We start from the raw sequence: 12705 nt of genomic DNA on the forward strand, positions 1-12705 counted from the left end.
ATCTCTGTTTCTCTCCTTCTCCCTTGTGCTCTTTTGTGGCATCAAATCAATCAGTCCCTCCTTTTTTCCTCTCCTTGTTCCTTTCCCACCATGAATTCCCCCTGTGGGAGCCAATCATCTGTTTGGAGGTTTGAGAATGTTTGGGATTCAGCAGCAAGGTCTGCTCTGCAATACAGGCCAGGTTTGTGCTTCTGTGCTACACAGACAGAGCTACAGATAGAAACAGCTGGCCACAGGTGCCAACAGCTCACATGAGAACAAATGTAGTGTATTACGGCAGTTGCACAAAGTGGTGGAGGAAAATAGTGGGAAACAAAAGGCTTTTTAGATTACAGTGAAACAGAGAGTGAAAATGTCTGTGAAGATCCAAAGATCCAATTCTGTCTGTGAAGATCTGAGAGGCTTCTTCAGTTCATAGCTGAAGAAGCCTTTTGGATGGAAGGTGAAATGTCCTCAAGAACATCAAGCAAGTCCAGTTGGACAATAGGAAACCATTTCTTTTTTTCATTGCAGTCAAAACAGTGCTGTATGGTCACTGTGGTGGAACATTTCACTTCTTAAGGCACAAGCTGCAGTCAGCCTGTGTCTGGATCAAAGTGGAGGCTCAAATTCAGTCTTATATCCCTTCAAACAGACTGTGATGGACATGTGGTGATGTGGACATGAAGGATAAATCTGGTTCTTTAAGTGCTGTATATCTTGGCAACAACCACTGCCATTAACATGAAACTCAGCACCATAGTTTCCCATATTCCATTGAGGCTTTGTGGAAAATCTGCTGGCAATTGGCCACTAGATAGTTCTTCTGTTGCAAAATCATCAAATATGCTAAAATTATTTTTCCAAACTACTGTTTGACTGTAAAAAATCAAAAAAATGCTAAAGTTACATAAAACAAACAAAAAAAAAAAAACATACAAAGGAAGTCATGTATCTTTACATAGGTCTGTCTGATTAACAAAAAACTCAGGCCAGTAGTTTCCCATGCCACACTGAAGTTCATAATGAATTCATAATGTTAATTGTGGATTTAATTATTTATTTTTTTTGAATGTTTACATGCCTGTGTCTGTGAAATTGCATTCATAGGTGTCCTTGTGCAGCAATGTGTCACATGTAAATTAGCCAGCATGCCTCACCAAGGCTGTGTCTGACCAATCCCTCTCCAAGAGGTAATAAATCTGGCATGTGTTGGAGAGATGTGGCAGCAGTTGTCTCAGACAAATAACTGAGGACAACAACATGACACAACTGGTTCAAACAAGCTTTTAAATGCTTCAAGTGCTTGGGATGAATGACAGCAGACTGGTGGATGTTTGATAGACCATTTGATAGCTGGAAGGACCCATGTCCAAAACTGCCCAGCCATGACTCCCTTTATTAAAGCTTCAGCAACAGTGGCTGATTTAGTTGTCAGTTAATCTCACTCAGATCAGTCATTCACAAATAACCATTGATAAAGTGTGAGATCCCTTTCCAAAGTGTGATACATCATTTATGGTCAAAAACCATGAAAAAAAGGTTTTATAATTTTAAAACCGCTTGACAAGGCACTTTTATAGAGTGGCTATCCAGGTACCACCTTAAATAAAATCTGAGTCCAAAGATGCAACGAAAAAAGAAATATAAAGTTCATAGATAATAACTACATATTTCTAACACAGGAAAGATGTATGTGAACCCAGAATCTTTTTTGAGTTTTGACTCAACTGTAACTTGCTGTTATTAGATCATTGTTCTACCTAATAGATTCTTTCAAAGCTCAGTCAAGCGTGGTTCTCTTGGGTTCTTAATTTTCAGTGCACCCCTCATAGATTGAGCATTATATAAATCTAACAGGTTTCATGGGGGTTATTTTCTTGATTAGAAACTGAGACATTGTTTCAGGAAAGACACATCCCTGTACCAATAACAACAAAATATATAACTTCTAGAGTGACACATACAGTAAAAGCATTTTTGATCTGGTGCCCCCTATTAGCAGAACATCATTTCTGGCCTTCGAAAAGAGTTACAAATCACTGTTGGAAAATAATTAAGTTTTATGAAGTGACAACATTATGGTTAAGGTTTGGTTAGGTTTAGGGAAGCATCATGGTTTGAGTTAAAATGCCTGCTTTGGGGACACCTTAGTGGCCCACCTGGTAGCGAGTGTACCATTAAGGCTTTGTCCTAACCGTAGCGGCCGGGGGTTCAAGTCCGACCTGCGGCCCTTTGCTGCATGTCATACCCTCTCTCTCTCTCTCTTCCCAGGTTTCCTGTCTCTCTCTCACTGCAACTGTAAATAAAAGCTTAAAAAGCCCCAAAAAACCCCAATAACAATAATAATAATTGGCTACTTCATTAAGATTAGAGGGACACTCAGCATCATGCTTACAGAAGTGTTGAAGGTCATGGTTGGAAGAGACAGTCCTCTTGTAAATAAAAAAAAAGACCCAATAGAGCATCAGTGCAAGCAGCTTATTGTGAACCATGGTTGTGCTTTATTGTTAACCGACCTCTTGAAGCCGTAGTAATGATGGGAGCAAAGGAGGAAGTCAGGTGATGTAGTATAAAGAGCAACAAAGTCCACATTAAGAGGAGGTTGGGGTGGATGGATGGGCCAACAAAGCATAGGACTAATAATATCATGCCTTTTATCCATGACTATTTCACAACTTTAACTGTGTGTTCATTATTATAACCATGACAATAAATGTCCCCTAAAAGGAAGAGCATAATTTAACCCAAACCACTATCTTTTCTAAATCTAACCAATTATTGTTACTATGATGGAAAAGGTCCAGTACACCTTTCACTAACTTGCTCATACCGGTTGCATCTGAAAGGAACAAATAATCTATATATTGGTTTAGATTGGAGGAATTGATGGGTTGGAATCAGGTATCAAACCGTGCTGTCCTGTAGACTTTGTTTCATCATAGCAATGTCACCTTATTTCCCCCTTTGCACTTTTCATAACTCATACAGCCACTAGAGGGCTTAGTCACTTGAACATAAACAGATGTTTGGGGAAATGACTGATTCTGTCTTTTATTCAGCTCATCACTTTTAGGGGGGCTTTGAGTATGGCAAATTTTCATTCAGCCCCATTGTAAAAAAAATGTTGAATGAATTTTAAATTTTAAAGACTTACTGTATTGCTGCAACAAGTATCAGCACATGGCACAGTAAAGGTCATAGTTATGGCTTAAGGTATAGTGCAGGTTAGCATCAGGCTAGTTTAAAAAAGTGAAAATGAATTGCAGATCTGTAATATGACATAAACTCTATATTCTACATCTACATTATGATTTGTAGAATCGTCAGTATAGATGTACATAAAGGACAGAGGATGCCAGGCTGCACACACCACACCAGCCATTGTCATCAATGAACAAACTGTCCAAACAATCCTGCATCAGAAATTTGTCTTAGCTAAAATATGAATGTTAAGAGTAGAAAGAGGGAAAAATGGGAGGGGAGGCTGAGAGGAAAAGGCAGAGAAAAGAAGCTGTCTTGTGGAGATTGCGGCTTATGTCTACAGGCAGGTCTGAGTGATGTGAAGTGATTTGGAAAATGTTGCAGCGTGTAAAGCCCTCATCTCCAGGACTTAAATTTATTCTCATCGGGTTCTCCCTCATTGAGCACAGCATTACAGAGGAGTAATCTTTCCTTCTCACTATACCATTGTCTTGCTTGAAAGCCCAGTCCTCTCATTCCCTGTCTTCTTCCTGTCTTTCCCTTTTGCTTTTGCTTATCATTTGCTTGTGACCACTTTTTTTTATTTTTCTGTTTCTGTTCTTGTAGTTTTGTTCATTTATCTCACAGTTGTCTGTAAACCAGCGCTTCTTTATAGACCAGTTTTAGGATACATTTATGGACTGAGTGGGTTCGAGAAAAGTGACACACTGCACCACAACAGTGGTACGAGGGAACCAGGAGTGTTACAGTCCAGGGGTCCTTGAGGGTGTTTCTGGAGGTCTCCAGCAAAAACAGGAATATTTTTTTTTCACTATAATTCCATTCATCAGTAACATTATGACATAATGCATGACTATTATGGTCATGGGTTTCAAATACTTTCAGTAATAAAAAAATCTGAAAGTGAAAATTGATACAACTTTACAATAAGACTAAAGGATTTATAAATGGTTTGTAATTAGGTTAATACTTTATATTAATGCTTGCTACTCATTAATCTTACTAATAACTGGTAAAACGGAGTGGTAGACAGACTAGTAACTCATTAATAAATGTTGTTGGTGTTTTACACTTTATAATAACGGCTTCCTTTTTACCATTTAGAGGTGTTAGTAACTCATTAATAAATGGTTGTAAAAGATATCAACCAGCAAAAAGCATTTCCATTTTTAATATCCACTCTGCATAATAATCTGCATAAATCATATTAACACCTGTGATTATAATGAAGATGGCTGGTGATAGCATGTCAAGGTAAGCGATATTGTCAAGGCCTTAGAGTTTGAATCTGATAATTTGTTATGATAATTTGATATGCCAAATGAAACTTTTTGACCATTAACATATGCTGACAGCAGTTAATTGCTAGTAACTTAACAAACAGCTGATGAAGCAGATGGGTGCAAATGCTGGATGATGAAGAAAACAAAGAAAGCTAATTAACTAATGAGATTTGAGGCTTAAAAGTACAGATAAATGTGGGCTCACCATTTGGCAAGTAATATGATATAGCACCTTATAAAGGATTTAAAAAAGTGTAAACAAGCTAATTAATAAACTAGTTATAAACCAATCATAAATCCTTTATAAGGGTAGTGTCATTATAAAGTTGTTAGGGGTACTTGATGTGAAGATGTTTGAGAACCACTGAATTAAATAGTTAAAGCAGGCGGAAGGAGAGGAAGAAAAAAAGGAGAAAGAGATTACTGATGTTGAAACACAGAAGCACATATGACACAACATTCAAAGTAATAACATAGGGGATACTGATAACAGAAATATGCACTAAGCACTAACTGAAACATACAAAGCTGAAGCACGCAGTATAGGGACATCAAACACCGGAAATACAGTACATGAAATACATGTACCATACACGATAAAAGGCCACAATAAAAGAATGTAAAAGAAATAAAAATGTACCATGGTACATAATGACATTCACTTGTCTCCCATTGAAAATGAATCGGGACATAATTCTCTTTGTGCCACACTGTGTTTAGTCTTTGTCTGCTAGTGCTTGTGTCTGCTATTCATGGCTGCAAACACACATGGTTATGTGCAAGTTTACAGGATAAGAATTGGAGGATTCTTTGAGTCACAATACTGTTCAAACCACAGAGCTGTACTTTCACTGGGTGTAAGCTTTCTCATCCACTCACTCTGTGTTTTATCTCTTTTTTTTCCCCAACTCTCCCTCCCAGAAACCCAAGCAGCTCCTCTACTCACCCTCCTCATCCCTCTCTTTCTTCAAATCCCCCTATATCCCGGGCAGGTAAGTAGAGCTCTGCTGTAGGCTTAATGAGCTGAGGAAGGGGCCCTGCTGGAGAAGACCAGCGTGATCACCGCTACCTCTGTTCCCATTTAGGGCCAGGTTTCGCTTCACAGGACACACACAGAGAGACACAGAGTGGAGGAAAGAGGAGAGATAGAGGAGGGAGGGGAAAGAGGGAGAAAAAAAGATGGAGATAATAGAGCGGCAGAAAACGGAGAGAGTGACTTTAACAATGGCAGAGTGATACCATCCACCTGCTGCCTTGCTCATCTGTTCCGTCTTTCTCCCTCCCTTCATCACCCACAACTTCATCATAACCCATCCCCACCTCTCTCTCTTTTAGCAACCCCACCACAATCACCGTATCTCTGTTTTCTTATGTGGCTCTTCAGGATTGGACAAGCTTCATTACCCCCTCTTTGATGTATTTCTTTCTGTTTTCCTTTTTTTCCCTGCCCTCTCCATTTCCCCAGCTAGTTTCAGCTCTCAGGTTTGTGACACAAGAAGTTCTATCCTCCTGTGAGAGCTGTGTGGTTTTTGATGTTTTATCCCATTTGTTGTGTCGTGATTTATATTTCTTTGCTGTGTCATACCATCATCAAGTTTATCCTGTCTCTTCTTGTTTATGTATGTGTGCCTGACTACGTGTGCTGATGACTGCTTGATTGGCCAAATAGCAAGACAGCAGGATAAGTTACTGGTTGCCTGGTTGTCTGGCTAAACTGCACAAGTGGCTAGTTGGGTAGTAGCTGACTGGACATCTGATTAACTGACGACCATATAATACCTGCCCTCAAAGACAGTGCGAATGCACCCTCGTACTGAAATATGACTTATTCGTTATTTATTCCTTTGTCCACATTCTGCAGTGCACACAAGCCATACATTGTATATAAGGATATACGAAGTCTGTCACTACTCACAGGTTTCTGAAGAGAGGCTTTGAAGCTCAGAAGGGGCTGCTATCATTTAGCATATTAGCATGTTAACATTTGCTAATTAGCACTAAACACTTGTTAATTAGCACTAAACATTTGTGATAAACAACTCGGGCTGATGAGAATGAGATCTGTCTGAGGCTATTTGTTCATAAAACAAAATATTAGACAAATTCAACATTCATTAAGACGCTAGCACAAGAGAAACATTGACAGAGTCATTGGGATGCATCATCGAGCAACCATTAATATCAGTATGACATTCTGAGCCGATCCATCCTCTAGATGTTGAGATATTTCACTGGAGAAGTGAAAACTTTGACTCTCCTAAGTAAAGCAATCTGCAAATATCACTGTCAGCTGTTGTTTCATTGAAGCAACTTACTACTCCCTGTGCAAACTGTGGATAGTGATATCTTGGGATTTACCTGGACATTGTTTCTGGAAAGAGATGTGGCTGTTAAAGTGATTTAAATATATTTACTGGGTTCTGATATGTCGCTGCTAGGCCCATCACTGAGAGACGGAGGTCAGCCTCATATCCTCCAACACTGTTTATACCATAATCACAGTAACAGCAGGATTCCATCTTGGTATTTTCAGCATGGAAGGTTGGCCCACCCAGATGTAAAATCACTCTCTCATCATTTTTGTAAAAGTTGGTTGTGTGAGCGAAAACACCTCCATGCATTAATATTTAGCTTGGATTTTAGTTGTTGTCTCTTGGATTCATCTGTGTTTTGTAACAATATGATTAATAATGTACCTCTTTTTTTTTTCTTCAGTCTTTAAAGCTGCTGTATAAATATGGGGATGTAAGAAGAGGTTATTCACCTAGAAGATGAAGCAGAACAACTCAGATACTGTAATTCATATTGACTTTATTTCCAAGAAAGAACAGTAAAACACAGTTTAACAAATAAAGGGTTTTGCCCAAGTCCTGTAATATACAGTATGTCCATAAGTTTCAATACATCAATCAGTAAAGAGTAATGAGTACTCCATTATAAATCCATAACTGAACTACATCAAAGTTAGGTAAATTTATATAATCTTTTATCACAAAAGCATGTTCCACCTAAATGATCTAATCTAGATCAGCAATTAATTGCAAAACAAGGTAATGCAAGTATTCAACTTTACCAAGCCAAGAAAACACCAGGAGAGTAACCGAACATAAAACACAACTAACCGTTTATCTGCCCTGCCAGCTACGCAAACATGAATACCACCACCAACCTGAGGAATCTTGGCAAAACATGCACCTACTTCCAAGACAAACAAATGTCATTGAGCTCTTGCATCAACACACTATAACCACACTGAGGGTTTTGTTTTCCTTCACAAGTGTAGCGGGAGTGCAGCTCTGAGGCCAGTTTCTCTGTTCAGATCATTATGGAAGAAGTTGGCCAGGGGCACTTTCTTAATGATCTTACATCAGCACTTCTGATCTTGATAAATGCAGGCCATTATAACCCCACGAATGATGGTTACAAAGTTGCTGCTATAATAAAGTGCAAGGAGTCTTTTAAATGTCTTGCAACAACTAGCAGGCGTCAGGTGGTAATTGATAGCAATCAATAAATTGATTTTTCAATTAAATTTTTTTCAATATTGAAAATACTCATGAAAATAATATAAAGATATCCTTCATTTTTGCTGTGCTATCATGCATGTGGTGCATTAAACAAACAAATGCACCATGCTGAACTAAAAATCTGTCAATAGTCTTTATGGACATGAGTTTTAGTTAGCGCACATAAACCACCTCAATTAAATACTGCAGTTGAGATGATTCTGTAATCGATTTGGCGCGTTATCATGTATCACATCAGCAAGTCTTGTCAGGGGTCTTCTCTTCACTGAGGATTCCTCAGGCAGTATGAGAAACTCCATCGACGATCACTGTCAACGAGAAACCAATGACATTTACAAAATGGTAATGCAAAACTTGTTAACAACGGCTGGTGAAAAAGAAAGGTTGCCGTGTTTGGATACAGATATATGGGTGTGATAAACTGATTTAAATGTACTTACCGTGTTTGACTATGAAATGAGCTTTTCACTCCTGTCAGGAAGTTGCTGCTGGCGACTGGCCAGTTGAAGTATTCCTGCCAGTAGTTCACCAGAGGTGTGTCTTTGCAGTTGCCCATGGTGACACCAACAGCACTGCAGCAGTAGAATTTCCATCTGAAATACAAGAACAAGGTGTTGATTTCCATGAGCTATCTTATGTTCACTTTTATTTATTTTCAGCTATGTTGATATAGAAAGCAACTTAACCATTTTAATCAAGTTGTACTTTATGATTTATTTCTTAATCTAACATTTATCTTTTTTGTCACCATAAATAAACAAATACTCACATCCTGTCCTCCAAGATGTAGCTGTACTTGCTGTAGGCCCCTGCAATCACTTCATTGTTTGCACATTTGAAGTCCATGGGTCCCCAGTATTCATTCACATAATTTGACCAGTGGCAAGCTCTGGTTACTTTGAAAGCCTTGCACGAAATCCCCCATAGGCGATCCTTTTTCTCAGCATTGTAGGAGCTATAGTGGAAGCAAATGGGCACATTTAAAAAAAAATTCAATATCAACCAAATTAGAATGAAAATGTATAGATATTGTGTGTTTATATTATTTTGTTTTCATAGAAAAGACAATGACCATTACCCCTAAATTCTGGAAATCCCAGTGCTGCTTAGCAAAAAGATTCAAAACATTAGTAATGCCCACCTTGTGATGCCGGACACAGCTTGGCCCATGGGACACTGGCGACTCAAATCATTACCCAACTCATTGTCCCACTCTTCATTCTTATGTAGGTAGCCCTCTGTAAGAACAAGATAGTTCACAGTGAGTTACACTGAAAGCCCTGAACTCAGAAAAGGACTGTAACGAACTGTAACTTTGTCCTTAACAAAGTTACAATTGGATGTAACTGTGTGTACTCACTGCAGCTGTAAAGCTTGTTGATTTTCAGAATGTCATTTTCTGACATGCCGATCCTCTGGCCTATTGTTGCTGTAGGTGACAGGGGAGTGATGGTATCTTGTCCGTTCTTTGAAAAGTCCTTTGGTCCATAATGCATAACAGAGGAGTAGTCATATGGAACGTAGAGGTTGTTTGTTTCCAGACGTAGAAAGTTACTTTCTCGTCCGTCCAAAATGTTTTCATGGTTTACCTTGACATAAATGTCCCTGTCGGTTCTACTTTGCTCGTGCCAGAAGCCGAGTGCATGAATAAGCTCGTGCTGAATGATGCCATTTTCAATGCACCCATTTCCGAGAGATAATTCTTGAGATGCCCCAGTTCTTCCAATTAGTGACCAACATCCTTCTTTTTTCACGATGCTGATGTAGCTGGTCTGGCTTGTACGAGGAATAAAGCGGATGCATGTGCTCAAGTGGAACTCATCAATAGCGTTTAAGATTGCGGTCTTGTGGGAGCTGCTAAAGGAATCACTGATGGTGTATGGCACTTGAACCATCTGATTTGACTTTGGCCATCTGCAGTTGTCACAGATTATTGAATTCCTTGTTCTTGGGACAACAACATCTCCTTCAGTCAAAAGGTTTGCCATTGGACTGTTTGCAGAAAGGATTTGTGAATTGACTGTTGGATTATCTAAAAAAAAAGAGATTCAAAAAGATTAATTCAAATTAAATTTCTATAAAATAACAATGCAATCTCTTTCTCCCATAATAATCTTAAGTGCAATGAAGTTCAATGAATTACAATAACACTATTCACCTAGTACTCTTGCTCTGCAGTAACTGAAACTCCAGCGATGATCTCTGTCAATTAAATAAAGACATGTCATTATGTCATGTCATTAGAAAGCTGTTTTTTTTAATTTTATTTAAAGATATATTTTGGGGCATTTTTGTCTTTATTTGATAGGACAGTAGAGACTGACAGGAAAAGGGCAGAGAGAGAGAGAATGACATGCAGGAAAGAGTCAAACTGTTGGGAGTCAAACCAGCTACTCGGCTGTTAAGAGCATCAGCTCATGTGGTACCCGCCCTAACAACTCGGCTATGGGTCACCCCAGCAAGCTGATGTCTAATTTATCAACTTTATCAGTGAGAGACCTACTAATATGGCAATTTTAAACTCTAGTAGCAGTGGTGCACAATATAAATTCTATGAAGAACAGACTGTTTAATATCTAAAAACATGGTAAATTAATAACTGGTAGAAATAGAAATATGACCATACGACCATGAGGTGTCAGTGTTCTTACCCATTGTTATTCTTGTTATGGGTCTGGACGCCTGTTAGGAAGTTGTTTCCAGGGACATACCAGTTGAAGTCTTCATTCAGGTAGTTGACCTTTGGGGTTTCCCGACATTCGAATGTGATCAGTTTTGGAGCAGTGCAGCAGAGGAAATTCCATCTTAAACAATATCAGATAAAGCAAACCATTATACATTTTGAATTTTAACATACTTTTTTTTTTTGTTAAAAAGTAAATTGATTCATCATTTGCAATGATTTACAAGTGTAAAACAAGTATAGATATGTGTTTGAAATTAACCTCGTCATCATCTATAACTCATTATAACATTGATTTACCATACTACACAAAATTGAACACAAAGTTGAAATTTGAATGCATAATTTTAACAGGATATCCACCTTCTATCTTCATGTGTGCTTCTGTAATCGCTGTAGATGCCAGTGACCACACCATTGGCCCTGCAATTGAAGTTGAGCTCTTGCTCATATAATTGGTAAAATCCTGACCAGTAGCACGTTTTGGTGTCGGCCAAAGCATCCAGCATTGTGTTGCATTCAATCTTCCATAGGCGATCACTGTCAGTGTGGGAGCTATAACATAAATCAGTGTTTTAATGGAAGGATCAGAAGTACCACCAAAATATTTAGTGTGAAGGTATGAGAGTAAATAGCAGTTATATATGCAGACTGTTTGTTGTTGTATATACTGTTTTATCTTCATATGCCACTTACCTTCTAATCTGAGACACAACGTGTCCGCTTGGACAAACACGAAAAAAGACGCCTTGGGGAGTGTTGTCATAGAGCTGTGCTCTATATCCAGCTGCACACATGATGGAGTTAAATGGATTAATGATCAATATCATCACCATCATTTCAAACATAATACAAGTACATTTATCTTTAAAAAAAAAAAAAAGGTATTCCCCTCTGAAAGCAGAGCATGCTCACCTTCCTTAGTACCAATTACAAATAAGCAGCCGGCATTCTTACCTGTCAGAAGGACGAGAACCACGAGGAAGTTCCACATGATGCTCTCTCGCTGTTGTTTAGCAGTGTTGTGCCACCTGTGAGAGTGTGCTGTCACTGCTTGCACGAGCCATAATTTATGCGCACACCTGTGATGAGGAAATAGTGACGTCGCATCTTTATCTTTGGGGCGTGTTCGCATTCTTGTGTTCACATTCTTCCTCCTACCAGCAAGTCTCTTTGCATGACTTGTCATGTTCCTCATGAGGGAAGAAAAATCCATGTGGCCGATGGCGAAGAAGTCAAGAGTCACGCCCAGCTTAGTGCAATGAATGCAAGTTAGCATAAAGGTATTTTTAACACCTTGTTCTGGCGTCTTTGCAGCAATAAAGATTCTGGCTGGATGTATTACAACTTAACACCTAAACAATCAGCCCCTGTTCCTAAATCATTGCGAGGAACAAAACAGTTTAACAAACAATGCATATGACCCTAGGAGTTGCACAAAATCCAGAATTCCCACAGGTGAGTCAGTTAATGATGTATTTAGACATAGCTATTTACTGTTTACACTGTTATGTAGGCAAACCTGTTGATCCTGTTGTTCATTTTTGGCAGGTGTTTAAATGAGTAAAATGTCACATCAAGGGGATGGCTTCTCGCTACTTTTAGCACACTGTTATTTTCTAATTCTACTGCAGATTGAAACAGTTTAAATTACCAAATAAAGTCAATTAAAAAGACTAGTGGGCATTTTATTTTAATGCCGTATCACATGCTTTGTAAACTGTGGACACTAAAAAGTCCACTAAAGTAGCAGTAGCAGGACCACATTTTAGGAAAAGAATTTTGCTGGTTTTATAGAGTTCAGGGTATTGTGGTGGCAAAATGTGGCTCTACATTCACATTGGAGTATCCTACCTGTTATTTTGCACACATTGTACTTCATTTAGATAAGTTTATAGAAGTTGAAATAATCTGGTGTGATTAAAACAACAGAATAGAAAAAGGGGATATAGAAAAATGTTTTTTTATATCACTCCAAAACAACCCAGTATTGAGGTGTACACAAAATCAGGGACTGTTCTAAAATGCC

At 38.6% G+C, this 12705-nt stretch overlaps 1 protein-coding gene across 1 annotated transcript; it reads right to left on the bottom strand.

Moving 5' to 3' along the window:
* Nucleotides 1-7260: 7260 nt before the first annotated feature.
* LOC139631064 (astacin-like metalloendopeptidase) lies at nucleotides 7261-11793 on the bottom strand. The gene is made up of 10 exons (XM_071495025.1): nucleotides 11634-11793; nucleotides 11373-11463; nucleotides 11040-11231; nucleotides 10645-10797; nucleotides 10152-10195; nucleotides 9354-10025; nucleotides 9135-9231; nucleotides 8763-8948; nucleotides 8434-8586; nucleotides 7261-8301 (listed from the first exon to the last, which is right to left on the bottom strand). The coding sequence occupies exons 1-10, from the start codon at nucleotides 11668-11670 to the stop codon at nucleotides 8256-8258; spliced, it is 1671 nt and encodes a 556-aa protein (XP_071351126.1). The 5' UTR covers nucleotides 11671-11793; the 3' UTR covers nucleotides 7261-8255.
* Nucleotides 11794-12705: the final 912 nt, after the last annotated feature.

This window comes from Trachinotus anak, unplaced genomic scaffold (genome assembly GCF_046630095.1).
Source record: "Trachinotus anak isolate AG129_WGS33_773 ecotype Australia unplaced genomic scaffold, CSIRO_AGI_Tana_v1 ptg000013l, whole genome shotgun sequence".
Taxonomy (NCBI): domain Eukaryota; kingdom Metazoa; phylum Chordata; class Actinopteri; order Carangiformes; family Carangidae; genus Trachinotus; species Trachinotus anak.

Bases quoted from the DNA above. Each gene is read 5' to 3' on its own strand.
- LOC139631064 (XM_071495025.1), bottom strand. From the start codon at position 11,670: ATGTGGAACTTCCTCGTGGTTCTCGTCCTTCTGACAG. The intron at 11,232-11,372 runs GTAAGTGGCATA...TTTATGTTATAG, and splicing joins GTTGTGTCTCAGATTAGAAG to CTCCCACACTGACAGTGATC. The intron at 8,302-8,433 runs GTAAGTACATTT...TCTCGTTGACAG, and splicing joins TCATTTCATAGTCAAACACG to TGATCGTCGATGGAGTTTCT.